The sequence below is a fragment of the Cyanistes caeruleus genome, chromosome 36, assembly GCF_971803275.1.
Source record: "Cyanistes caeruleus chromosome 36, bCyaCae1.hap1.1, whole genome shotgun sequence".
NCBI classification, from domain to species: Eukaryota; Metazoa; Chordata; class Aves; order Passeriformes; family Paridae; genus Cyanistes; species Cyanistes caeruleus.
Window position 1 is genome coordinate 1101931 of NC_141737.1, and position 26466 is coordinate 1128396.

Here is a 26466-nt window from a genome sequence, read left to right on the forward strand (position 1 = left end):
AACCCCTCAGGGGGGTCCCAGCCCCCCCAAATCCCCTCAGGGGGGTCTCAGTACCCCAAATCTCCCCCCAAAACCCCTCAAGGGGGTCCCAGCCCCCCCAAAACCCTCTCAAGGGGGTCCCAGCCCCCCCAAATCCCCTCAGGAGAGGTCCCAGCCCCCCAAATCTCCCCTCAAAAACCCTTCAGGGGGGTTCCAGCCCCCCCAAATCCCCTCAGGGGGGTCCCAGCACCCCCAAACCCCCTGAAGTTTTATTTCCATTGGATAGAAAACGCCACAGTTCAGCACACAGGGCCGCTAACAAAAATAATTTATTGCCATTTGTTAATTGGATAATATAAAAAAACCTCAAAGAAGTTTTTTTGTGTCTCATCCCAACAATTTTTTATTATTTGTTATTTATTTATTATTTCATATTATTTCATATTATTTCATATTATTTCATATTATTTAATACTATTTAATATTATTTAATACTATTTAATACTATTTAATATTATTTCAATATTATTTTAATATTTAATTACCAAATATAATAATATCTAATAAATATATATAATAATATTTATTATATATTTAGTATAATTATATATATAACTATATATATATTATATATATTATATGTATATATTATTTATATTATATATATATTGTATTATATATATTAAATATAATATATATATTATATATATAATATAATAATGTATATAAATTATATATATAACTATATATATGTATTTATAGTATAGCATATATATATTAATTATATATATTTAGTATATTAATATTTACTATTATTTAATATTATTAATACTATTTATCATTATTTATTATTATTATTTATTATAATCCCAACTTATTTTTTATTTTTGGCCAGGTTTTGCTGGAGTATTTCTTCTTCGACACCGCGGCCGTGCAGGAAAGAGTGATGGGCAGGATTAAAGTGCTGAGCCGTTTTCTGTCCGACTCTTCCATCGTGCAGGTAAAAGGCCCTGGACCCCCCCAAAAACACCTTCAAACCTCAAATCCCACACCTTTCATTTTTTAAATTTATTTTTTTTTTTAATTTTTCACTCACCCGTTTTCCTGCAGACGGGTGGGGAGGAGGAGAGCGGCGCTGCCGGCGGAGAGATCCCGGCGCTGGGCAAGCTGCTGGGCCATCTCTTCTTGAAGTTGTTGAGGAAAGAGGAGAGCAGCGGGACGGTGGTGGAGATCCTCTGCTCGCTCATGACCTTCCTCTCCCGGCAGAAACGTAAGGAATTGGCTGAGGGAATTCTGGAAAGTTCCGCGCGTCCTCCATGTTGCCGTCCCTTCTCTTCAGGCACCAAGCTGCCAGAGGTGCACGCGGAGCTCCCGGCGTTCTGGGAAGCGGAGATCGCTTCCTACCTGGATATGCCCAGCAGCTGGACGGTTCAGGTGAGGGTGTTGTCACCTGTGCTGTTGTCACCTGTTTGCGTGTGCGGAGGGGCGGGGGAATGGAGAAAATGAGGGTGGAGAGGAATGGAGGGTGGGGAGTGTGAGGGGGAAAGGGTGGGGATGTGAGGGGAGAAAAGATCGGGAAACGTGAGGGGAGAAAAGGGCGGGAAACGTGAGGGGAGAAAAGGGCGGGAAACGTGAGGGGAAAAGGGTGGGAATGTGAGGGAAAGGAGTGGAAATGTGAGAGGAAAAGGTCAGTAAACGTGAGGGGAGAAAAGGGCGGGAAACGTGAGGGGAGAAAAGGGCGGGAAACGTGAGGGGAAAAGGGTGGGAATGTGAGGGAAAGGAGTGGAAATGTGAGAGGAAAAGGTCAGTAAACGTGAGGGGAGAAAAGGGCGGGAAACGTGAGGGGAGAAAAGGGCGGGAAACGTGAGGGGAAAAGGGTGGGAATGTGAGGAGAAAAGAGTAGAAAATGTGAGAGGAAAAGAGCAGGAAATATGAAGGAAAAAGGGTGGGAAATGTGAGGGGAAAAAAGTGAGAAATGTGAGGGGAGAAAAGGGCGGGAAACGTGAGGGGAAAAGGGTGGAAATGTGAGAGGAAAAGGGGGAAATGTGAGGGAAAGGAGTGGAAAATGTGAGGGGAAAAGGATGGAAATGTGAGGGGAAAAGGTCAGGAAACGTGAGGGGAGAAAAGGGCGGGAAACGTGAGGGGAAAAAGGGTGGAAATGTGAGAGGAAAAGGTCAGGAAATGTGAAGGGAAAAGGGTGGAAATGTGAGGAGAAAAGAGTGAGAAATGTGAGGGGAAAAGGGTGGGGAATGTGAGGGGAAAAGAGGGAGAAATGTGAGGGGAAAAAAGGGTGGAAATGTGAGGGGAAAAGGGTGGGAATGTGAGGAGAAAAGAGTAGAAAATGTGAGAGGAAAAGAGCAGGAAATATGAAGGAAAAAGGGTGGGAAATGTGAGGGGAAAAAAGTGAGAAATGTCAGGGGGAAAAAAGGGTGGAAAATGTGAGGGGAAAAGGATGGAAATGTGAGGGGAAAATGGTGGAAATGTGAGGGGAAAAGGTCATGAAACGTGAGGGGAGAAAAGGGCGGGAAATGTGAGGGGAGAAAAGAGCGGGAAACGTGAGGGGAAAAGGTGGAAATGTGAGAGGAAAAGGTCAGGAAATGTGAAGGGAAAAGGGTGGGAATGTGAGGAGAAAAGAGTGAGTAATGTGAGGGGAAAAGGGTGGGGAATGTGAGGGGAAAAGGTCAGGAAATGTGAGGGGAGAAAAGGGCGGGAAACGTGAGGGGAAAAGGGTGGAAATGTGAGAGGAAAAGGGGGAAATGTGAGGGAAAGGAGTGGAAAATGTGAGGGGAAAAGGATGGAAATGTGAGGGGAAAAGGTCAGGAAACGTGAGGGGAGAAAAGGGCGGGAAACGTGAGGGGAAAAAGGGTGGAAATGTGAGAGGAAAAGGTCAGGAAATGTGAAGGGAAAAGGTCAGGAAATGTGAAGGGAAAAGGGTGGAAATGTGAGGAGAAAAGAGTGAGAAATGTGAGGGGAAAAGGGTGGGGAATGTGAGGGGAAAAGGGTGGGAATGTGAGGGGAAAAGAGGGAGAAATGTGAGGGGAAAAAAGGGTGGAAATGTGAAGGGAAAAGGGTGGGAATGTGAGGGGGAGAAAAGAGCGGGAAATGTGAGGGGAAAAGGGTGGGAATGTGAGGAGAAAAGAGTAGAAAATGTGAGAGGAAAAGAACAGGAAATATGAAGGAAAAAGGGTGGGAAATGTGAGGGGAAAAAAGTAAGAAATGTGAGGGGGAAAAAAGGGTGGAAATGTGAGGGGAAAAGGGTGGGAATGTGAGGGAAAGGAGTGGAAAATGTGAGGGGAAAAGGATGGAAATGTGAGGGGAAAATGGTGGAAATGTGAGGGGAAAAGGTCAGGAAACGTGAGGGGAGAAAAGGGCAGGAAATGTGAGGTGAGAAAAGGGTGGGAAATGTGAGGGGAAAAGGATGGAAAATGTGAGGGGAAAAGGGTGGAAATGTGAGGAGAAAAGGTGGGGAGTGTGAGGGGAAAAGGTCAGGAAATGGGAAGGGAGAAAAGAGCGGGAAAACGTGAGGGGAGAAAAGAGCGGGAAAACGTGAGGGGAGAAAATGGCAGAAAATGTGAGTAGAAAAAGAGCAGGAAACATGAGGGGAGGAAATGGTGGGGAACGTGAGGGGAGAGAGGGGCAGCGAAGGGTTCCCGCTGTCCCCAGCAGGGATCTCTGTGGTGGCCCAGCAGCAGCTCCCCAGCCCTGCCGGCCACCAGCAAACCCTGGTGTCTCTGTAGGGCCCCAGCCTTCCTCCCTGCCCCGGGGCCCTCCTCATCCTCCCCTGCCCAGGGCTGAGCAGTTTTGGGTCAGGGTCAGCAGCCTCTGCTCCCTTCCTTCCCACCACAGGCCTTTGGGAGATACCTCAGGCCTGCTGAGAGGACAGACATCATCCTCACCGCCATCGAGATCCTGGGACGCTCCAGCCTCCTGGACAAGCGGGTGCCAATGGAGTTCCTGGAGGTGGCCATGAAATCCCCTGAGCTGTGGCTGGTGGATGTAAGCGGCCTGTGGCGGGATTGCCCCGCTCCCGAGCCGCGTTCCTGCCTCCCTCCCTCCCAAATCCAGGGGTGTGAAGCCGCCTCGAGGCTTCCCCACACCTGCCTGAGCGAGCACCGCCCTCACCTGCGCTCCCTCCAGGTGCCAAAGGTGGTGAGACACATCTTCACCTACTGCGACGAGAAAAACGCCACAACTGCTCGCTGCTTCCATGCCCTGCTCGCCCTCATGGCCGACCTGTGGCCCGGGCTGGTCGTCACCACAGCTCTGGAGGCCGCGCCGATACTCAGGTACCGGCCATGACAGCCTGGAGCGCTTCTTCCCTGTGTGGGAACCCCGAGATTCTCCGGCTGCCGGGCCCGAGGAACCCCCAAAAGCCGCCCTCCATCCCACCACGCTTCCCAAAGCTTCTCCCAGCCCCACGGAGAGCTCCCCAGGCGCCCCAAACCCTGCCCGAGCTGTGCTGGGGTGACCGAGGCAGCCATGCTGACCTTGCCCTGCCTCGCAGCGATAAAGTCTGTCTGTGGGAGGCCATGTTCTCCGTGCGCCAGTCTCTGGAGAAGGTTCTGAAGGAGCTGCACATGAAACTCTGGGACCACCAGAAGGAAGTCTTCACTCAGCAGCAGAAGTCCTGCTTCGCTTTCTTGGCTGTGAGTCACCAGCTGAAATTCCAAAACTCCACGTGGGGTTTTTTGTTTTCCACGCCAGCTCCGCCCGGGCTCTCTGCTGCTTCCTTCCAGATGTTGGCCTCTGGAGACGTGCTGGAGAAGAAAGTGGGCTCGTTGTACAAGAGCCTGAATCTTCTGAGGTCTTCAAGGATTGAGATGGTTCCTCTGGTGCTCAGGGCCCTGGTGACGCTGTCGGAGGGTGCCGAGACGGTGAGCAAGGCCGCTGGCAGGGGCAGGATGTGGCGCTTGGAATGTTCCGGATTCCCTGCAGTGCTGTGGCCTGGTGCTTCCCATGGGGAGCCGTGATTTTCTGAGCCTGAGGGAGTTTCCAGCCTGTCCAGAGGTGGTTCCCAAGGGAAAGTGTTTTTTGGGAAAGTTTTGTGTCTCAAGGATGTGAGGGGAGAAAATGTGAGGGGGGGAAAATGGTGGGGAATGTGAGGGGAGAAAATGGTGGGGAATGTGAGGGGAGGAAAGAGTGTGAAACATGAGGGAAGAAAAAGGTTGAAAACAGGTAAAAAATGAGAAACGTGAGGGGAGAAAATGGGGAACGTGAGGGGAGAAAAGGGTGGGAAACGTGAGGGGAGAAAAGGGTTGAAAACAGGTAAAAAATGAGAAATGTGAGAGGAGAAAAAGTGGAATTGTGAGAGGAAAAAATGGTGGAAAACATGAGGGGAGAAAAGGGCGGGAAAACGTGAGGGGAGAAAATGGTGGAAAATGTGAGGGGAGAAAAAAGAGCGGGAAAATGTGAGGGGAGAAAAGAGCGGGAAACGTGAGGGGGGAAAGGGAAATATGAGGGGAAAAAAGGGCAGGAAAACGTGAGGGGAGGAAAGGGTGGGAAACGTGAGGGGAGAAAAGGGTTGAAAACAGGTAAAAAATGAGAAATGTGAGAGGAGAAAAAGTGGAATTGTGAGAGGAAAAAATGGCGGAAAACATGAGGGGAGAAAAGGGCGGGAAAACGTGAGGGGAGAAAAGAGCGGGAAACGTGAGGGGGGGAAAGGGAAATATGAGGGGGAAAAAAGGTCAGGAAAACGTGAGGGGAGGAAAGGGTGGGAAACGTAAGGGGAGGAAAGGGTTGAAAACAGGTAAAAAATGAGAAATGTGAGAGGAGAAAAAGTGGAATTGTGAGAGGAAAAAATGGCGGAAAACATGAGGGGAGAAAAGGGCAGGAAAATGTGAGGGGAGAAAATGGCGGAAAACGTGAGGGGAGAAAAGAGCGGGAAAACGTGAGGGGAGAAAAAGAGCGGGAAAACGTGAGGGGAGAAAAGGGTTGAAAACAGGCAGAAAATGAGAAATGTGAGAGGAGAAAAAGTGGAAATGTGAGAGGAAAAAATGGCAGAAAACGTGAGGGGAGAAAAGGGCGGGAAACGTGAGGGGAGAAAAAGAGCGGGAAAACGTGAGGGGAGAAAAGAGCGGGAAAACGTGAGGGGGGAAAGAGAAATATGAGGGGAGAAAAGGGCGGGAAAACGTGAGGGGAGAAAATGGCGGAAAACGTGAGGGGGAAAAGGGCGGGAAAACGTGAGGGGAGAAAAAAGAGCGGGAAAACGTGAGGGGAGAAAAGGGATGAAAACAGGTAAAAAATGAGAAATGTGAGAGGAGAAAAAGTGGAATTGTGAGAGGAAAAAATGGCGGAAAACATGAGGGGAGAAAAGGGCGGGAAAACGTGAGGGGAGAAAAAGAGCGGGAAAACGTGAGGGGAAGAAAGGGTTGAAAACAGGTAAAAAATGAGAAATGTGAGAGGAGAAAAAGTGGAATTGTGAGAGGAAAAAATGGCGGAAAACATGAGGGGAGAAAAGAGCGGGAAAACGTGAGGGGAGAAAATGGCGGAAAACGTGAGGGGAGAAAATGGCGGGAAAACGTGAGGGGAGAAAATGACGGGAAAGGGTTACTGTTTTGTAAATAGGGTTTTGTTTCCCAAAACAGCAGCCCAGAAATGTTCCGAATGTGTTTTTCTCTTGTTCCTCTTACCAATCATGTTAAACCTTTATCAGAACACCTCATAAAAGGGGCTGAAAACCCCGAAATAAAGGCTCCTCAGGAATAAAAACCTCTGCTGCTGTGATTTCGAATCCACTCTTCTGTTTCGCCTCCTCCAGCGACGGAAGCTCTCACAGAACAACAGAAACTCTTTTTTACGCAGGCAAGGAAAATGAGAGGCCTCCTCCCCGAGCTGCTGAAATTCCTTTGGCATTGGTCCTGGGACGTCTCGGTGATGGCCATGGACACCTGCCTGAACGTGCTGGGCCAGCTGAGGAGCAGCGAGGCCAGCCCCGTGGTTGCCAAGGTGGTGCAGAACCTCTGGCGGCTCTTCGACGCGGTAAGGTTGTGATGTGGGAGCCCGGCAGCCCTGGGAGCTCCTCTGGCTTCTTCCTGGCTTCTGGATCACACGGGAAGCCTCCAAAACACACCTGGGACACCCCAAAACACACCTGGGATGGCCCAAAACACACCTGGGAAACCCCAAACACACCTGGGACACCTCAAACATACCTGGGGTACCCCAAAACACACCTGGGACGCCTGGGACACCCCAAACACAACTGGGAAACCCCAAAAGACACCTGGGACCCCTGGGGACACCCAAAATACACCTGGGGCATCCCAAAACACACCTGGGGCACCCCCGAACACACCTGGGAAACCCCAAACACACCTGGGACACCCCAAAACACACCTGGGATAGCCCAAAACACACCCAGGGACACCCCAAAACACCCCTGGGACACCCGGGGACACCCCAAAACAGACATGGGACACCCCAAAACACACCTGGGGCACCCTGGGACACCCCAAAACACACCCAGGGACACCCCAAAACACACCTGGGGCACCCTGGGACACCCCAAAACACACCCAGGGACATCCCAAAACACACATGGGACACCCCAAAATACACCTGGGACACCCCAAAACACACCTGGGATGCCTGGGGACACCCCAAACACACCTGGGGCACCCCAAACACACCTGGGACACCCCAAAACGCACCTGGGACACCCCAAACACACCTGGGACACCCCAAACACACCTGAGGACACCCCAAAACGCACCTGGGACACCCCAAACACTCCTGGGGCACCCTGGGAAACCCCAAAACACACCCAGGGACACCCCAAGCACACCTGGAGCACCCCAAAACACACCTGGGATGCCTGGGGACACCCCAAACACACCCAAGGACACCCCAAACACACCTGAGGACACCCCAAACACACCTGGGACACCCTGGGACACCCCAAAACACACCCAGGGACACCCCAAAACACACCTGGGACACCCCAAACACAGCTGGGGCACCCCAAAACACACCCAGGGACACCCCAAAACACACCTGGGGACACCCCAAACACACCTGGGGCACCCCAAACACACCTGGGACAGACCAAAACACACCTGGGGCACCCCAAGCACACCTGGGATCCCTCAAAACACACCTGGGACACCCAAAACACACCCAAGGGGAAGCCCAAACACACCTGGGACACCCCAAAACACACCAGTGACAGCCCAAACACACCTGGGACACCCCAAACACACCTGGGATAGCCCAAAACACACCCAGGGACACCCCAAACACTCCTGGGGCACCCCAAACACACCTGGGGTGCCCCAAAACACACCTGGGACACCCCAAACACACCTGGGGCACCCTGGGGCACCCCAAACACACCTGGGACACCCCAAACACACCTGGGGCACCCCAAAACACACCTGGGACACCCCAAACACACCTGGGGCACCCCAAAACACACCAGTGACAGCCCAAAACACACCTGGGGCACCCCAAACACACCTGGGGCACCCCAAGCACACCTGGGGACACCCCAAACACACCTGGGATAGCCCAAAACACACCCAGGGACACCCCAAGCACACCTGGAGCACCCCAAAACACACCTGGGATGCCTGGGGACACCCCAAACACACCCAGGGACACCCCAAAACACACCAGGGGCACCCTGGGACACCCCAAACACACCTGGGAAACCCCAAAAGACACCTGGGATCCCTCAAAACACACCTGGGACACCCAAAACACACCTGGGACACCCCAAAACAGAACTGGGACACCCTGGGACACGCCAAAATACACCTGGGGCACCCCAAAACACACCTGGGGCACCCTGGGACACCCCAAAACACACCTGAGGAGACCCCAAAACACACCTGGGACACCCCAAAACACACCTGGGATGCCTGGGGACACCCCAAACACACCTGGGGCACCCCAAACACACCTGGGACACCCCAAAACGCACCTGGGACACCCCAAAACACACCTGGGGCACCCTGGGACACGCCAAAACACACCTGGGGCACCCTGGGACACCCCAAAACACACCTGGGGCACCCTGGGGCACCCCAAAACACACCCAGGGACACCCCAAACACACCTGGGACACCCCAAAACGCACCTGGGACACCCCAAAACACACCTGGGGCACCCTGGGACACCCCAAAACACACCTGGGACACCCCAAACACACCTGGGACACCCCAAAACACACCTGAGGACACCCCAAAACACACCTGGGGCACCCCAAACACACCTGGGGACACCCCAAACACACCCAGGGACACCCCAAACACACCTGGGGACACCCCAAACACACCTGGGACACCCCAAACACACCTGAGGACACCCCAAAACGCACCTGGGGCACCCCAAACACACCTGGGACAGACCAAAACACACCTGGGGCACCCCAAAACACACCTGGGGAACCCCAAAACACACCTGAGGACACCCCAAACACACCTGAGGCCACCCCAAACCCCCCCTGGGAGCTCCCCTGGCCTCTGGTGCCCTGCAGACCCCCAGCCCCTCAGCCCTCAGCCCTGTTTTTATCCCCTGTCCCTCGCCAGGAGCAGGAGCGCGTGCGGGAGCGCTCCATCCGCCTCTTCCGAGAGCTGCTGGGCAAAACGGCCTGGAGCGACGGCAGCGCCGTCCGCAGAAACTCCTGGAACGTTCTGGTGCCGCTGGTGCTGCACATGAGCGACCAGGCCCCCGGCGTGGCCAAGGTACGGCCTGGAAATTCACATGAGCTGGGCCCTTCTTTATGAAATTCAGCTGTAAAATAATAATGTGGAGTGAAATAATTATATGAGGTTAAATAATTATATGAGGTTAAATAATAATATTAAATTCACGAGGTGACGCATGAGAATAAATGTTAAAATGAAATAATAATATGAAATTCACGAGGTGACACATGAAAATAAATGTTAAATAATAATATGAAGTTAAATAATTATATGAAGTTAAATAATAATATGAAGTTAAATAATAACATGAAATTCACGGGTGTGTTTTCATCATGATGCATGAGAATAAATGTTAAAGTTAAATAATAATATGAAATTAAATAATAATATGAAATTAAATAATAATATAAAGTTAAATAATAAAATAAAATTAAATAATAATATGAAATTCACGAGCGTGTTTTCATGGTGACACATGAGAATAAATGTTAAAGTTAAATAATAATATGAAGTTCAATAATAATGTGAAAATCACGAGGTGACAGATGAAAATAAATGTTAAAGTTCAATAATAATGTGAAATTCACGAGGTGACGCATGAAAATAAATGTTAAAGTTAAATAATAATATGAAGTTAAATAATAATGTGAAATTCACGAGGTGACAGATGAAAATAAATGTTAAAGTTCAATAATAATGTGAAATTCACGGCTGTGTTTGCAGCTGGTGCTGCACATGAGCGACCAGGCCCCCGGCGTGGCCAAGGTACGGCCTGGAAATTCACATGAGCTGGGCCCTTCTTTATGAAATTCAGCTGTAAAATAATAATGTGGAGTGAAATAATTATGTGGAGTTAAATAATAATGTGGAGTTAAATAATAATGTGGAGTTAAATAATAATGTGGAGTTAAATAATAATGTGGAGTTAAATGATAATGTGGAGTTAAATAATAATGTGGAGTTAAATAATAATGTGGAGTTAAATAATAATGTTAAAGTTAAATAATTATGTGGAGTTAAATAATAATGTGGAGTTAAATAATTATATTAAATTCACGAGGTGACGCATGAAAATAGATGTTAAAATTAAATAATAATATGAAATTCACGAGCTGATGCATGAGAATAAATGTTAAAGTTAAATAATAATATGAAGTTAAATAATAATATTAAATTCATGAGGTGACACATGAGAATAAATGTTAAAATTAAATAATAATGTGAAGTTAAATAATAATATGAAATTCACGAGGTGATGCATGAAAATAAATGTTAAAGTTAAATAATAATATGAAATTCACGGCTGTGTTTTCATGGTGATGCATGAGAACAAATGTTAAAGTTAAATAATAATATGAAGTTAAATAATAATATAAAGTTAAATAATAATATGAAGTTAAATAATAATATAAAGTTAAATAATAATATAAAGTTAAATAATAATATAAAGTTAAATAATAATATGAAGTTAAATAATAATATAAAGTTAAATAATAATATAAAGTTAAATAATAATATGAAGTTAAATAATAACATGAAATTCATGGGGTGACACATGAAAATAAATGTTAAAGTTAAATAATAATATAAAGTTAAATAATAATATGAAGTTAAATAATAACATGAAATTCACAGGGTGACACATGAAAATAAATGTTAAAGTTCAATAATAATGTGAAATTCACGGCTGTGTTTGCAGCTGGTGCTGCACATGAGCGACCAGGCCCCCGGCGTGGCCAAGGTACGGCCTGGAAATTCAGATTTTCTGGGCCCTTCTTTATGAAATTCAGCTGTAAAATAATAATGTGGAGTTAAATAATAATGTGGAGTTAAATAATAATGTGAAGTTAAATAATTATATGGAGTTAAATAATAATATGAAGTTAAATAATAATATGAAATTCATGAGGTGATACATGAGAATAAATGTTAAAGTTAAATAATAATGTGAAGTTAAATAATAATATGAAAATCATGAGGTGACACATGAAAATAAATGTTAAAGTTAAATAATAATGTGAAGTTAAATAACTATATGAAGTTAAATAATAATGTGAAGTTAAATAATAATGTATGATAAATAATAATAATTTAACTTTAATATTTATTTTCGTGTATCACCGTGAAAACCCGCCCGTGAATTTCATATTATTATTTAATTTAGTATTGTTATTTAACTTCAACATTTATTATTATTTAACTTTAACATTTATTTTCATGTACCACCACGAAAACACGCCCATGAATTTCATATTATTATTTAAATTCATATTATTATTTAACTTTAATATTTATTTTCGTGTATCACCGTGAAAACCCGCCCGTGAATTTCATATTATTAATTATTAAATTAATTATATTCTTTAATTATAATTAAATATATAAATTATATATAATTATAAGATATAATTACATGCTATATACATTATTACATAATATAGTATATATAATGATAAATTAATTATTTATAGAATTAATAATTAATTAATAATTAATAATTATTAATAATATAGATTTTGTATATTATTTATAATAATTATTTAATTACAATTAGTTGTTAAATTAATTATATTATTAAAATATATGTGCATTTCGGGGCCATTTGGTTTATCAGACATGAAGTGTGCCACAAGGCCTTGTTTGTACCATCAGAAGAAAAAAAAATGTACAAATTGTAGAAATTTGTACAATTGCAAAGATTAACCTCGTGTAGCCTGGAGACACTTATTAATTTTTGTGATCACCTTTTAATAAACACGAAAAACAAGATTTTAACGAGCTCTTTAGAGTTTTTTTTTCGAATCATAAAAACTGAGATAAGCAGAGCTCCCCACCAAGGACGAACCCCAAAAAAACCCCAATCCAAAATAAACCCAAGGAAAAAAAAAATAAAAATACCGAAAAAAAAAAAAATAGAGAAACAAAAATATTTTTTAAAAATATTTTAAATATTTTAAAAAAAATATTTTTTAGAAAGAAAAAAAAAAAATAAAAAAATCAGCAGCCTGACCCTCAGAAACATGGCTGACCCTCAGGGGCGAGGCCTACCCCCTCTCCCCTCACGGCTCGCCTCCCTCAGGCCTCCAAGGACGCCGTGATGGCCGTGGCGGAGCTCCTCAGGTGGAAGGAGCTGAAGGAGCTGGCGGAGACCGAGCAGACGTGGAGGATGGCCGAGTGTTTGGTGAGGACACCTCGGGGGCTGAGGCGATTTCTGTCGCCGTCCCTCGCCGGAGGGAGTGAGGCCACTGAGGCGCGGCTGAGGTGGCCGCGGCCTCGTTCTCTCCTCAGCTGGCCAAGCGCAGCGGCGGGGCCGAGCGCTTCGTGTGGGCCGGCCAGCCCTACCTGCTCAACCCGCAGGCTCCGGTGAGAGAAGCGGCCCTCAGGTTCGTCGGTGAGTCCACGAACCTCGGGCTCCTCTTGGGACGCGGGGGGGGTCTCCCCTGGTGGCCACGCGGGTGGTTTTGGTGGCCACCTTTGATTTGTGGGTGCAGGGATGGCGGCGCGGCACCTGACGGAGAGGAGTGAGGAGACTCTGGCTGAGGTTCTGCTGGGTGAGTGGGGAGCCAGGGGTCTCTGGGGGGTCTCTGAGGGGTCTGAGAGATCTCTGAGGGGTCTGTGAGGGGTCTCAGTGGTTTCTGTGGTCTCTGAGTGGTCTCTGAGGGGTTTCTGAGGGGTCTCTGGGGGGTCTCAGGGGTCTCTGAGGGGTCTCGGGGTTCTCTGAGGGGTCTCTGAGGGGTCTCAGTGGTTTCTGAGGGGTCTGAGTGGTCTCTGAGGGGTTTCTGAGGGGTCTCTGAGGGGTCTCAGGGGTCTCCGAGGGGCCTCTGAGAGTTCTGAGGGGTCTCTGGGGGTCTCAGGGGATCTCTGAGGGGTCTCAGGGATCTCTGAGAGTTCTGAGGGGTCTCTGAGGGGTCTCAGGGGTCTCTGAGGTTTTTTTGAGGGGTCTCAGTGGTTTCTGAGGGGTCTGTGAGGGGTCTCAGGGGTCTCTGAGGGGTCTCTGAGGTCTCTGAGGAGTCTCAGGAGTCTTTGAGGGGTCTCTGAGAGTTCTGAGGGGTCTCTGAGGGGTCTCTGAGGTTTTTGACGGGTCTCAGGGGATCTCTGAGGTTTTTTTGAGGGGTCTCAGTGGTTTCTGAGGGGTCTCTGAGGGGTCTCTGAGGTTTTTGACGGGTCTCAGGGGTCTCTGAGGGATCTCAGGGGTCTCTGAGGGGTCTCGGGGTCTCTGAGGGGTCTCTGGGGTCTCTGAGGAGTTTCTGGGGGTCTCAGGGGGTCTCTGAGGGGTTTCAGAGGAGTCTCAGTGGTTTTTGAGGGGTCTCTGAGGGGTCTCAGGGATCTCTGAGAGGTTTCTGAGGTGTCTCACGGGTTTCTGAGGGGGTCTCTGAGGGGTCTCAGGGTTTTTTGAGGGATCTCATTGGTTTCTGAGGGGTCTCATCCGTGCTCTCTCCCTTCCTCCTGGAGCCCTGGACCGGATGAAGACGCTGGACAGGGACGCCTCCATCCGCTGCCTGGCGGCTCAGACCGCTTTGCTTCTCGACTCCCTGAGGCAGCGGCGGCGGCCACCGCGCGGGTTCCTGCGCGGGCTGTGCCGCTGGTGCCGCTGAGCCGCGACGGGGGACGCCGACACCCGCCGGATCCTCCTCGGCTGTGGAAAGCCCGCCCTCCTTTCCCGAGGTGATTTCCCAAAACTCCTTTTCCCTTTTTGGGATTCCCAAAACCTCCACCCGAGGCGCGGTCGGGATTAACCCCGGGCTCCTGGCCCGCCCCAAAATGGCGGAGCTGCCCGCCCTCCTCAGGCTTCCTGCTCAGGCCTCCTCCTCAGGCCTTCTCCTCGTGCCTCCCCCAGACTCAAAATGAAAGGTGGAGAGACGCCCCCCAGGCCTGGGGAAGCTGCTGGGATTGTTTTTCACGCCATTTTAGAAGGAAAATGCAGTTTTATGGCTCTGGATGTGCCCGCTTGGAGCTCAAGAAAGGTCAGAGCTTTGGTGGTGGGGCGAATCCCCCCCGTTCTCATCATCCCCGGGGCTCATTTGGGCTTTGCTTTTGTCACAGAATTTAAAATATTGAGGGCCAGAGAGGAGAATCCCGGGTGCTCAAACTGTCTAAAACGCTTGGAGATGATTCAATCTCAGAATTTGAAATGTTGAGGGCCAGAGAGGAGAATCCTGAGGGCTCAAAACGCTTGGAGATGATTCGGTGTGGCTTTTAGTACCAACTACAGCTCTAAAAAGTTCATTCCCTTATGTATATATTTTACATATGTAAATATAAACGAGTTATATATATTATAAATATAAATTATATGTATTAAAAATACATTTTGTATGTATTACTTAGACCTGTATTAGCTTTTTTAAAGAGAGTAACCTGCTTTAATTGACTGTAAGAAAACGGCTGCACCACACGGGTACGAGCAAAGTGCGTCGTTTTGGAGGCAATTTATGTTAAATTGCAGGGAGATTTTGGGGGAGAAAGTGAGAATTTTGAGTGGGAAATGTGAGAAGGGTGGGAATTGTGAGGGGAGAAAAAGGGCGGGAAAACGTGAGGGGAGAAAAGAGCGGGAAAACGTGAGGGGAGAAAAAGGGCGGGAAAACGTGAGGGGACAAGATGGCGGGGAGCGTGAGGGGAGAAAAGGCAGGAAATGGACGGGGAAAAGGACGGGAAACGAGAGGAAGAAAAGGTATGAAACGGAAGGGGAGGAAAGGGAAAAAAAATGAGGGGAAAAAGATGGGAAATGGAAGGGAAAACGGGTGTAAAAGCGGGGGAAAAAAAAGCAGGCAATGTGAGGCCGAAAGTGAAGGGAAATGTGAGAGGAAACTTGAGGGGAAAAGGGTGGGAAATGAGAGTAAAAAAGGGAAAAAATGGCGAGAAAAGTGTTTTGGGTGGTTCAGTCTCTGTTTGCTCCCCTCAGGAATTTTGGGGTCCTTGCTTGGGTGTGTGTTTGTGTATTTTGGGAATCCCGGGCCTCCCTCTCCACAAATCCTGAGAATCCCCCAAAATCCGAACCCTCCCAAATACGAACTGTGAAATTTTAATCCCCTCCCAAAATTGTGTGAACCCCCCCCCCCCCAAAAATCAGACCCCCAAACTCTTGTAAACCCCCCAAAATCTGAACCCAATTCCCACCATCTCTCCAAATTCCGAACCCCCCTTGGCCAGCGACGGGACCCTCAAATTTGACCCCCCAAAATTTGAGCGAATCCCCCCAAAAATCTGACCCCACACTCCCCCCCCCCCAAACCCCAAATTCCCCCGTTTTCACCCCAAAAAAACTCGCGGAGCCTCGGGAACGATAAAAAGGTCTCGGCAACACCCACGACACGCCCGTCACGATACACCGTAGAAAATGGGGAGGGGGTTTCGGGGAGAGGGGGGGGGGGAAAGAACCCCTCAAACCCCGCCCCCCCCCCAAAAAAAACCCCGCGGGGGGGGGGGGGAGGGGAAAAAAGGGGGGGGGAGGGGCGGATCGGGGGGAGGGGGGGGAAAGGGGCGCCCCTCCCCCCCCCCCAAATATATATAATAATAATTATAATAATAATTAAAAAAAACCCCGAAATGAACAAAAAAAAATGGGGAGGGGAGGAGAGAAGCCCCCCCCCCCCCCAAAATTGAGGGTGGGGGGGGGTGGGGGGTAAATTCCCCCCCCCCCCCCAAGGGTGGGGGAGGGGCTGTTTTGGATACCTGGGAGGGGGGGAGGGGAGGAAATTCGACCCCACCCAGGGGGGGCAAATTGAGGGGGGGAGGGGTATAAATGCCCCGGGAGGTGGGGGAGGGGAAACTGCCCCGGGGGGGGTGTGGGGGAGGGGGGGGCAAATGCGACCCCCCCCGGGGGGTGGGGGGAGGGGTTTGGGGGGGCAAATACAATATGATACATAGAGACTTTGACCATGTACACTATTTACAGCCCCCTCCCCAAAATCCCGGGGGGGGGGGAGGGGAGGGGTGGGATAAAGGAGGGGGGGGGAGGGGAGGGGTCCTCCCACCCCTCCCCCCACCCCCCAAAAAAAAAAAACCCCAGGGTGGGGGGAGGGGAGAGTTTTTCCACTCCCTTTTAACGCCCCCCCCCTCCCCAAATTCATCCGGGGGTGGGGGGTGGGGGCGACTTGGCAATAAATAGCTCGGTGGGGGGAGGGGCGGAGGGGGGAGGGGAAGGGGGAGGGGGCTGATGGTGATTTTGGGGACCCCTCCCCCCCATTTTGGCAGAGCCCCTCCCCCTCATTTCTGCCCCTCCCCCCCCCCCAAATTTATATACAAATTCCCCCTCCAGAAGGGGGGGGGGAGGGGAATGAGGGGTGGTCCCGGTGAGGGGGGGGAGGGGCAAATTTTGGCCAAACCACGCCCCCCCAAAAAATCGGCTTGAGGGGGGGGGTCCCCTCCCCCACACCCCAAATTAGGGACCCCCCCCCACCCCCAAAATCGCCCCTCCCCCCCCAGGCAGAGATGGGGGGGGCTAATAGACATTTATACATATATATAAATAGGGGTGGGGGAGGGGCATTTTTGGGGGGCCCCCCCCTTTTTTTTTGGGGTGGGGGTCGGGACACAAAACCATTTTTGGGGGGGGGTCCCGAATAAAGAGGTGCCCCCCCAAAAAGAGGGGGATCCCCAGATTTGTGGTGGGTGGGGGAGGGGGAGGTGTCCCCCAATTTTTGGGGGGGTGGTCCCGGTTTTTTTGGGGTGCCCCCGTTTTTTGGGGTGCCCCCGTTTTTGGGGTGCTCTCCCACCCTTCAGGGATTTCCCTCCCACTCCCCCTCCTTTGGGGACGCCCCCCCCCCGGGATTTTTAAGGGGGGGTCCCCCCCCAAATTTTAGGGCACCCCAAATCCCGGGATCCCCTCCCCCCCATTCCCAGGGAGATTTTGGGATGGTCCCGCTGCGGTTTTGGGGAGGGGTCCCCAAAATTTTGGGGTGACTCCCCTCCAGATTTTGGGGTCCACCCCCCCCAGATTTTGGGGTGACTCCTCGCCATATTTTGGGGTGACTCCCCCCCGGATTTTTGGGTGACTCCCCCATATTTTAGGGTGTCCCCCCCATATTTTGGGGTGATTCCCCCATATTTTGGGGTGACTCCTCGCCAGATTTTGGGGTGACTCCCCCAGATTTTGGGGTCCACCCCTCCCAGATTTTGGGGTGACTCCCCCAGATTTTGGGGTCCACCCCTCCCAGATTTTGGGGTAACTCCACCATATTTTGAGGTGACTCCCCTCCAGATTTTGGGGTGGCTCCCCCAATATTTTGGGGTCCACCCCCCCCAGATTTTGGGGTGATTCCCCCATATTTTGGGGTGACTCCCCCCCAGATTTTGGGGTGTCTCCCCCATATTTTGGGGTGATTCCCCTCAAGATTTTGGGGTGACTCCCCCAGATTTTGGGGTCCATCCCCCCCAGATTTTAGGGTGTCCCCTCCAGATTTTGGGGTCCACCCCCCCAGATTTTGGGGTGACTCCCCCATATTTTGGGGTCCATCCCCCCCAGACTTTGGGGCCCATCCCCCCCATATTTTGGGGTGACTCCCCCAGATTTTAGGGTGTCCCTCCCCATATTTTGGGGTCCAACCCCCCAGACTTTGGGGTGTCCCCCCCATATTTTGAGGTGATTCCCCCATATTTTGGGGTGACTCCTCGCCAGATTTTGGGGTCCATCCCCCAGCAGATTTTGGGGTGATTCCCCCATATTTTGGGGTGACTCCCCCAGATTTTGGGGTGACTCCCCTCCAGATTTTGGGGTCCATCCCCCAGATTTTGGGGTGTCCCCCCCCAGATTTTAGGGGTCCACCCCCCCAGATTTTGGGGTGAGTCCCCCCCACATTTTGGGGTGACTCCCCCATATTTTAAGGGTCCACCCCCCCACATTTTGGGGTGACTCCCCCCAGATTTTGGGGCGTGTCCCCCCCCTATTTTAGGGACGACTCCTCCTTATTTTGGGGTGACTCCCCCCGAATATTTTGGGGTGTCCCCCCCCCCCATTTTGGGGAGGGGGAGGCAGGGCCGGCTCCATCCCCATCCCTGCGGGAACTTCCATCCCAGCTTTTCATGGGGGGGTCCCCGGGTTTTGGGGTGTTTCTGGGGGGGTTCCCCCTGTTTTTGGGGTGTTTTGGGGGGGTCCCCTGGTTTTGGGGTGTTTCTGGGGGGAGTCCCCAGGTTTTAGGGTGTTCTGGGGGGGGTTCCCGTGGTTTTGGGGGGAGTTCCAGGGGGGTTCCCCAGGTTTTGGGGTGTTCTGGGGGTCCCCCCCGTGTTCTGGGGGGAGTTCCAGGGGGGTTCCCCGTGTTTTTGGGGTGTTTCGGGGGGGTTTCCCCGTGTTTTTGGGGGGTCCCCAGGTTTGGGGTGTTTCTGGGGGGGTTCCCTGTGTTTTTGGGGTGTTCTGGGGGGTTCCCCGTGTTTTTGGGGTGTTTTTGGGGTGTTTCGGGGGGGTTCCCTATGTTTTTGGGGTGTTTTTGGGGTGTTTCGGGGGGGTTCCCCATGTTTTTGGGGTGTTTTTGGGGTATTTCTGGGGGGGTTCCCCGTGTTTTTGGGGTGTTTCTGGGGGGGTTCCCCATGTTTTTGGGGTGTTTCGGGGGGGTTCCCCATGTTTTTGGGTATTTTTGGGGGGGTTCCCCGTGTTTTTGGGGGGTCCCCAGGTTTGGGGTGTTTCTGGGGGGGTTCCCCGTGTTTTCGGGGTGCTTTTGGGGTGTTTCAGGGGGGTTCCCCGTGTTTTGGGGTGTTTTTGGGGTGTTTTGGGGGGGTTCCCCGTGTTTCTGGGGTGTTTTTGGGGTGTTTCTGGGGGGTTCCCCATGTTTTTGGGGTGTTTCTGGGGGGGTTCCCCATGTTTTGGGTATTTCTGGGGGGGTTCCCGATGTTTCTGGGGTGTTTCTGGGGGGGTTCCCTGTGTTTTTGGGGTGTTTCTGGGGGGGTTCCCCATGTTTTTGGGGTGTTCTGGGGGGGTTCCCCATGTTTTTGGGGTGTTTTTGGGGTGTTTCTGGGGGGGTTCCCCGTGTTTTTGGGCTGTTTTTGGGGGGTTCCCCGTGTTTTTGGGGTGTTTCTGGGGTGTTCTGGGGGGGTTCCCCATGTTTTTGGGGTGTTTTTGGGGTGTTCTGGGGGGGTTCCCCGTGTTTCGGGGGTGGTTTTGGGGTGTTTCGGGGGGGTTCCCCGTGTTTTCGGGGTGTTTCGGGGGCGTCAGGCGCACTTGGCGCGCGCCTGGGCCAGGAGGTCGCTGAAGGAGTCGAAGAGGCGCTCGAGCCAGGGCTGGTTGCGCATGCAGCGCTGCACCACCTCCTCCTGCCCCAGGTCCTCGGCGCGGCCCTCGATGGCCGTCGTCTGCGGGGACACGGACAGCGGTCAGCGGGGACACGGACAGCGGTCAGTGAGGGGACACGGGCAGCGGTCAGCGGGGACACGGACAGTGGGGACATGGGCAGTGGTCAGCAGGGACACGGGCAGCGGTCAGCGGGGACACGGGCAGTGGTCAGCGGGGACACGGGCAGCGGTCAGTGAGGGGACACAGACAGCGGTCAGTGAGGGGACACGGGCAGTGGTCAGTGAGGGGACACGGGCAGCGGTCAGTGAGGGGACACGGACAGCGGTCAGCGGGGACATGGGCAGCGGTCAGTGAGGGGACACGGGCAGCGGTCAGCGGGGACACAGGTGATGGTCAGTGTGTGGTCAGTGGGTCAGGGGTGATGGTCAGTGTGTGGTCAGTGGGACACAGGTGATGGTCAGTGTGTGGTCAGTGGGACACAGGTGATGGTCAGTGTGTGGTCAGTGGGACACAGGTGATGGTCAGTGTGTGGTCAGTAGGACACAGGTGATGGTCAGTGTGTGGTCAGTGGGACAGGGATGGTCAGTGTGTGGTCAGTGGGACACAGGTGATGGTCAGTGTGTGGTCAGTGGGTCAGGGATGGTCAGTGTGTGGTCAGTGGGACACAGGTGATGGTCAGTGTGTGGTCAGTAGGACACAGGTGATGGTCAGTGTGTGGTCAGTGGGGACACAGGTGATGGTCAGTGTGTGGTCAGTGGGTCAGGGGTGATGGTCAGTGTGTGGTCAGTGGGACACAGGTGATGGTCAGTGTGTGGTCAGTGGGGACACAGGTGATGGTCAGTGTGTGGTCAGTGGGTCAGGGGTGATGGTCAGTGTGTGGTCAGTGGGACACAGGTGATGGTCAGTGTGTGGTCAGTGGGACAGGGATGGTCAGTGTGTGGTCAGTGGGACACAGGTGATGGTCAGTGTGTGGTCAGTGGGTCAGGGGTGATGGTCAGTGTGTGGTCAGTGGGACACAGGTGATGGTCAGTGTGTGGTCAGTGGGACAGGGATGGTCAGTGTGTGGTCAGTAGGACAGGGATGGTCAGTGTGTGGTCAGTGGGACACAGGTGATGGTCAGTGTGTGGTCAGTAGGACAGGGATGGTCAGTGTGTGGTCAGTGGGTCAGGGATGGTCAGTGTGTGGTCAGTGGGACACAGGTGATGGTCAGTGTGTGGTCAGTAGGACACAGGTGATGGTCAGTGTGTGGTCAGTGGGACACAGGTGATGGTCAGTGTGTGGTCAGTGGGTCAGGGGTGATGGTCAGTGTGTGGTCAGTGGGACACAGGTGATGGTCAGTGTGTGGTCAGTAGGACACAGGTGATGGTCAGTGTGTGGGCAGTGGGACACAGGTGATGGTCAGTGTGTGGTCAGTGGGTCAGGGGTGATGGTCAGTGTGTGGTCAGTGGGACACAGGTGATGGTCAGTGTGTGGTCAGTAGGACACAGGTGATGGTCAGTGTGTGGTCAGTGGGTCAGGGATGGTCAGTGTGTGGTCAGTGGGACACAGGTGATGGTCAGTGTGTGGTCAGTGGGACACAGGTGATGGTCAGTGTGTGGTCAGTGGGACACAGGTGATGGTCAGTGTGTGGTCAGTAGGACACAGGTGATGGTCAGTGTGTGGTCAGTGGGACACAGGTGATGGTCAGTGTGTGGTCAGTGGGACACAGGTGATGGTCAGTGTGTGGTCAGTGGGTCAGGGATGGTCAGTGTGTGGTCAGTGGGACACAGGTGATGGTCAGTGTGTGGTCAGTGGGACACAGGTGATGGTCAGTGTGTGGTCAGTGGGACAGGGATGGTCAGTGTGTGGTCAGTGGGACACAGGTGATGGTCAGTGTGTGGTCAGTGGGTCAGGGGTGATGGTCAGTGTGTGGTCAGTGGGACACAGGTGATGGTCAGTGTGTGGTCAGTAGGACACAGGTGATGGTCAGTGTGTGGTCAGTGGGACACAGGTGATGGTCAGTGTGTGGTCAGTAGGACACAGGTGATGGTCAGTGTGTGGTCAGTGGGTCAGGGGTGATGGTCAGTGTGTGGTCAGTGGGACACAGGTGATGGTCAGTGTGTGGTCAGTGGGACACAGGTGATGGTCAGTGTGTGGTCAGTGGGACAGGGGTGATGGTCAGTGTGTGGTCAGTGGGACACAGGTGATGGTCAGTGTGTGGTCAGTGGGACAGGGATGGTCAGTGTGTGGTCAGTGGGACACAGGTGATGGTCAGTGTGTGGTCAGTAGGACAGGGGTGATGGTCAGTGTGTGGTCAGTGGGTCAGGGGTGATGGTCAGTGTGTGGTCAGTGGGACACAGGTGATGGTCAGTGTGTGGTCAGTGGGACACAGGTGATGGTCAGTGTGTGGTCAGTGGGTCAGGGGTGATGGTCAGTGTGTGGTCAGTGGGTCAGGGATGGTCAGTGTGTGGTCAGTGGGTCAGGGGTGATGGTCAGTGTGTGGTCAGTGGGACACAGGTGATGGTCAGTGTGTGGTCAGTAGGACACAGGTGATGGTCAGTGTGTGGTCAGTGGGACACAGGTGATGGTCAGTGTGTGGTCAGTAGGACACAGGTGATGGTCAGTGTGTGGTCAGTGGGACACAGGTGATGGTCAGTGTGTGGTCAGTAGGACACAGGTGATGGTCAGTGTGTGGTCAGTAGGACACAGGTGATGGTCAGTGTGTGGTCAGTAGGACACAGGTGATGGTCAGTGTGTGGTCAGTGGGTCAGGGGTGATGGTCAGTGTGTGGTCAGTGGGTCAGGGATGGTCAGTGTGTGGTCAGTGGGTCACAGGTGATGGTCAGTGTGTGGTCAGTGGGACACAGGTGATGGTCAGTGTGTGGTCAGTGGGTCAGGGATGGTCAGTGTGTGGTCAGTGGGACACAGGTGATGGTCAGTGTGTGGTCAGTGGGTCAGGGGTGATGGTCAGTGTGTGGTCAGTGGGTCAGGGGTGATGGTCAGTGTGTGGTCAGTGGGACACAGGTGATGGTCAGTGTGTGGTCAGTGGGTCAGGGATGGTCAGTGTGTGGTCAGTGGGTCAGGGGTGATGGTCAGTGTGTGGTCAGTGGGACACAGGTGATGGTCAGTGTGTGGTCAGTGGGACAGGGATGGTCAGTGTGTGGTCAGTGGGTCAGGGGTGATGGTCAGTGTGTGGTCAGTGGGACACAGGTGATGGTCAGTGTGTGGTCAGTGGGACAGGGATGGTCAGTGTGTGGTCAGTGGGTCAGGGGTGATGGTCAGTGTGTGGTCAGTGGGTCAGGGGTGATGGTCAGTGTGTGGTCAGTAGGACACAGGTGATGGTCAGTGTGTGGTCAGTGGGACACAGGTGATGGTCAGTGTGTGGTCAGTGGGACACAGGTGATGGTCAGTGTGTGGTCAGTGGGACACAGGTGATGGTCAGTGTGTGGTCAGTGGGTCAGGGATGGTCAGTGTGTGGTCAGTGGGTCAGGGATGGTCAGTGTGTGGTCAGTAGGACAGGGATGGTCAGTGTGTGGTCAGTGGGACACAGGTGATGGTCAGTGTGTGGTCAGTGGGACACAGGTGATGGTCAGTGTGTGGTCAGTGGGTCAGGGGTGATGGTCAGTGTGTGGTCAGTGGGTCAGGGATGGTCAGTGTGTGGTCAGTGGGACACAGGTGATGGTCAGTGTGTGGTCAGTGGGACACAGGTGATGGTCAGTGTGTGGTCAGTGGGACACAGGTGATGGTCAGTGAGTGGTCAGTGGGACACAGGTGATGGTCAGTGTGTGGTCAGTGGGTCAGGGGTGATGGTCAGTGTGTGGTCAGTAGGAATGGTCAGTGTGTGGACACCCGGCTCAGCAGCACGGACACATCACCAACGAGGGGAGTGACCACTGAGTGACCACTGAGTGACCACTGAGAGACCACTGAGAGACCACTGAGTGACCGCTGAGTGACCACTGAGAGACCACTGAGAGACCACTGAGTGACCACTGAGTGACCGAGTGACCACTGAGTGACCACTGAGTGACCACTGGGAGACCACTGAGTGACCACTGAGTGACCGCTGAGTGACCGCTGAGTGACCACTGAGAGACCGCTGAGTGACCACTGAGTGACCCCTGAGTGACCCCTGAGTGACCGCTGAGTGACCGCTGAGTGACCACTGAGTGACCACTGAGTGACCACTGAGTGACCACTGAGTGACCACTGAGAGACCACTGAGTGACCACTGAGTGACCGCTGAGTGACCACTGAGTGACCACTGAGTGACCACTGAGAAACCACTGAGTGACCACTGAGTGACCACTGAGTGACCGCTGAGTGACTGCCAGCACCAGCACCAGCAGGGGGAGGGGCACAGGTGCAGGGGCGTGGCCTGAGTGATTGACAGGGGCATGGCCCAGGTGAGTGTCAGGGGCGTGGCCCGGGTGTGAGGGGCGTGGCCGGGGTGAGTGACAGGAGTGTAGCCTGAGTGATTGACAGGGGCGTGGCCTGAGTGATTGACAGGGGTGTGGCCTGAGTGATTGACAGGGGTGTGGCCTGGGTGATTGACAGGGGTGTGGCCTGAGTGATTGAAAGGGGTGTGGCCTGAGTGACAGGGGCGGGGTCTGAGTGATTGCCAGGGGCGTGGCCCAGGTGATTGACAGGGATGTGGCCCTGGTGATTGACAGGGGCGTGATGTGAGTGACAGGGGCGTGGCCCGGGTGTGAGGGGATGGCCCGAGTTAGTGACAGGGGCGTGGTCTGAGTGATTGACAGGGGCGTGGCCCAGGTGATTGACAGGCATGTAGCCTGAGTGATTGACAGGGGTGTGGCCTGAGTGACAGGGGTGTGGCCTAGGTGATTGACAGGGGCGTGACCTGAGTGACAGGGGTGTGGCCTAGGTGATTGACAGGGGCGTGGCCTGAGTGACAGGGGCATGGCCCAGCTGATTGCCAGGGGCGTGGTGGGGGTGATTGACAGGGATGTGGCCCAGGTGATTGACAGGGGGCGTGGCCTCACGTCGTCCTTGCAGCACAGGAAGGTGCAGGTGACATGGGGTGACACCAGGGGATGGGGGGGACAGGGGGCGTGGCTCAGGTGGGGGGGCGTGGCTCAGGTGCGGGGGGGCGTGGCTCAGGGCAGGGGGCGTGGCCTCACCTCGTCCTTGCAGCGCAGGAAGGTGCAGGTGACATGGGGTGACACCAGGGGATGGGGGGGAGGATGGGGGGGTACAGGGGGCGTGGCTGAGGTGCGGGGGCGTGGCTGAGGTGCGGGGGGCGTGGCTCAGGGCAGGGGGCGTGGCCTCACCTCGTCCTTGCAGCACAGGAAGGTGCAGGTGACATGGGGTGACACCAGGGGACAGAGGGGGGGACAGGGGGCGTGGCTCAGGTGCGGGGGCGTGGCTCAGGTGAGGGGGCGTGGCTCAGGGCAGGGGGCGTGGCCTCACCTCGTCCTTGCAGCGCAGGAAGGTGCAGGTGACATGGGGTGACACCAGGGGACAGAGGGGGGGGGGACAGGGGCGTGGCTCAGGTGCGGGGGCGTGGCTCAGGTGAGGGGGCGTGGCTCAGGTGCGGGGGGCGTGGCTCAGAGCAGGGGGCGTGGCCTCACCTCGTCCTTGCAGCGCAGGAAGGTGCAGGTGACATGGGGTGACACCAGGGGACAGAGGGGGGGGACAGGGGGCGTGGCTCAGGTGGGGGGCGTGGCTCAGGTGCGGGGGGGCGTGGCTCAGGGCAGGGGGCGTGGCCTCACCTCGTCCTTGCAGCGCAGGAAGGTGCAGGTGACATGGGGTGACACCAGGGGATGGGGGGGAGGACGGGGGGGGGACAGGGGGCGTGGCTCAGGTGCGGGGGGGCGTGGCTCAGGGCAGGGGGCGTGGCCTCACCTCGTCCTTGCAGCGCAGGAAGGTGTGGTACTTGTAGTGGTGCAGGGAGTGGTACAGGGTGTACAGGAACGACTTCTCCACCTCCACCTTGAACTCCTGAGGGGCACACGGGGGGTCAGGGACCCCTGGGGCGCCCCAAAACACACCTGGGGCACCCCAAAACACACCTGGGACCCCTGGGGCGCCCCAAAACACACCTGGGGCACCCCAAACACACCTGGGATACCTCAAAACACACCTGGGATCCCTCAAAACACACCTGGGGCGCCCCAAAATACACCTGGGGCACGTGGGACAGCCCGAAACACACCTGGGGCACCCCAAAACACACCTGGGGCACCCCAAAACACACCTGGGATCCCTCAAAACACACCTGGGATAGCCCAAAACACACCTGGGGCACCCCAAAACACACCTGGGATAGCCCAAAACACACCCAGGGACACCCCAAACACTCCTGGGGCACCCCAAAACACACCTGGGATCCCTCAAAACACACCTGGGGACACCCCCAAACACACCTGAGGACACCCCAAACACACCTGGGGACACCCCAAAACACACCTGGGGCACCCCAGACACACCTGGGGCACCCCAAACACACCTGGGATCCCTCAAAACACACCTGGGATAGCCCAAAACACACCTGGGGCACCCCAAAACACACCTGGGGCACCCCAAACACACCTGGGATCCCTCAAAACACACCTGGGATAGCCCAAAACACACCTGGGAAACCCCAAAACACATCTGGGACACCCCAAAACACACCTGG

The 26466-nt window shown here is 52.9% G+C and overlaps 2 protein-coding genes and 1 long non-coding RNA gene across 5 annotated transcripts in view; 1 reads left to right on the forward strand and 2 right to left on the reverse strand.

The window, feature by feature from the left end:
• Positions 1-14933, forward strand: part of LOC111922613 (uncharacterized) — a 35080-nt gene extending 20147 nt beyond the window's left edge. Inside the window, exons 7-21 of one of the 2 annotated variants that reach the window (XM_086871619.1) lie at positions 875-979; positions 1090-1249; positions 1319-1413; positions 3826-3975; positions 4117-4265; positions 4484-4625; positions 4716-4853; positions 6781-6957; positions 9507-9662; positions 12706-12807; positions 12915-13017; positions 13118-13177; positions 14079-14291; positions 14427-14590; positions 14670-14933. In XM_086871619.1, the coding sequence (XP_086727745.1) occupies positions 875-979; positions 1090-1249; positions 1319-1413; positions 3826-3975; positions 4117-4265; positions 4484-4625; positions 4716-4853; positions 6781-6957; positions 9507-9662; positions 12706-12807; positions 12915-13017; positions 13118-13177; positions 14079-14221 (1680 nt within the window). In that variant the 3' untranslated portion in view covers positions 14222-14291; positions 14427-14590; positions 14670-14933. The remainder of the gene's footprint in view (positions 1-874; positions 980-1089; positions 1250-1318; positions 1414-3825; positions 3976-4116; positions 4266-4483; positions 4626-4715; positions 4854-6780; positions 6958-9506; positions 9663-12705; positions 12808-12914; positions 13018-13117; positions 13178-14078; positions 14292-14426; positions 14591-14669) is intronic. The other variant, XM_086871618.1, reaches the window with a different exon arrangement.
• On the reverse strand, positions 906-4191 carry LOC147647560 (uncharacterized). Of its 2 annotated transcripts, none has more exons than XR_015281493.1 (4): positions 4102-4191; positions 3876-3933; positions 1076-1444; positions 906-989 (listed from the first exon to the last, which is right to left on the reverse strand). It is a non-coding gene; the product is annotated as an uncharacterized LOC147647560 (long non-coding RNA). The 2 variants fall into 2 exon arrangements; XR_015281492.1 differs by having other exon boundaries at positions 3841-3933.
• Positions 14934-18866: 3933 nt separating the features above from the next.
• Positions 18867-26466, reverse strand: part of PRR12 (proline rich 12) — a 63187-nt gene continuing 55587 nt past the window's right edge. Inside the window, exons 14-15 of the mRNA XM_086871549.1 lie at positions 25692-25787; positions 18867-19907 (exon numbers count right to left, since the gene is read on the reverse strand). Coding sequence (XP_086727675.1) covers positions 19767-19907; positions 25692-25787 — 237 coding nt within the window. The 3' untranslated portion in view covers positions 18867-19766. The remainder of the gene's footprint in view (positions 19908-25691; positions 25788-26466) is intronic.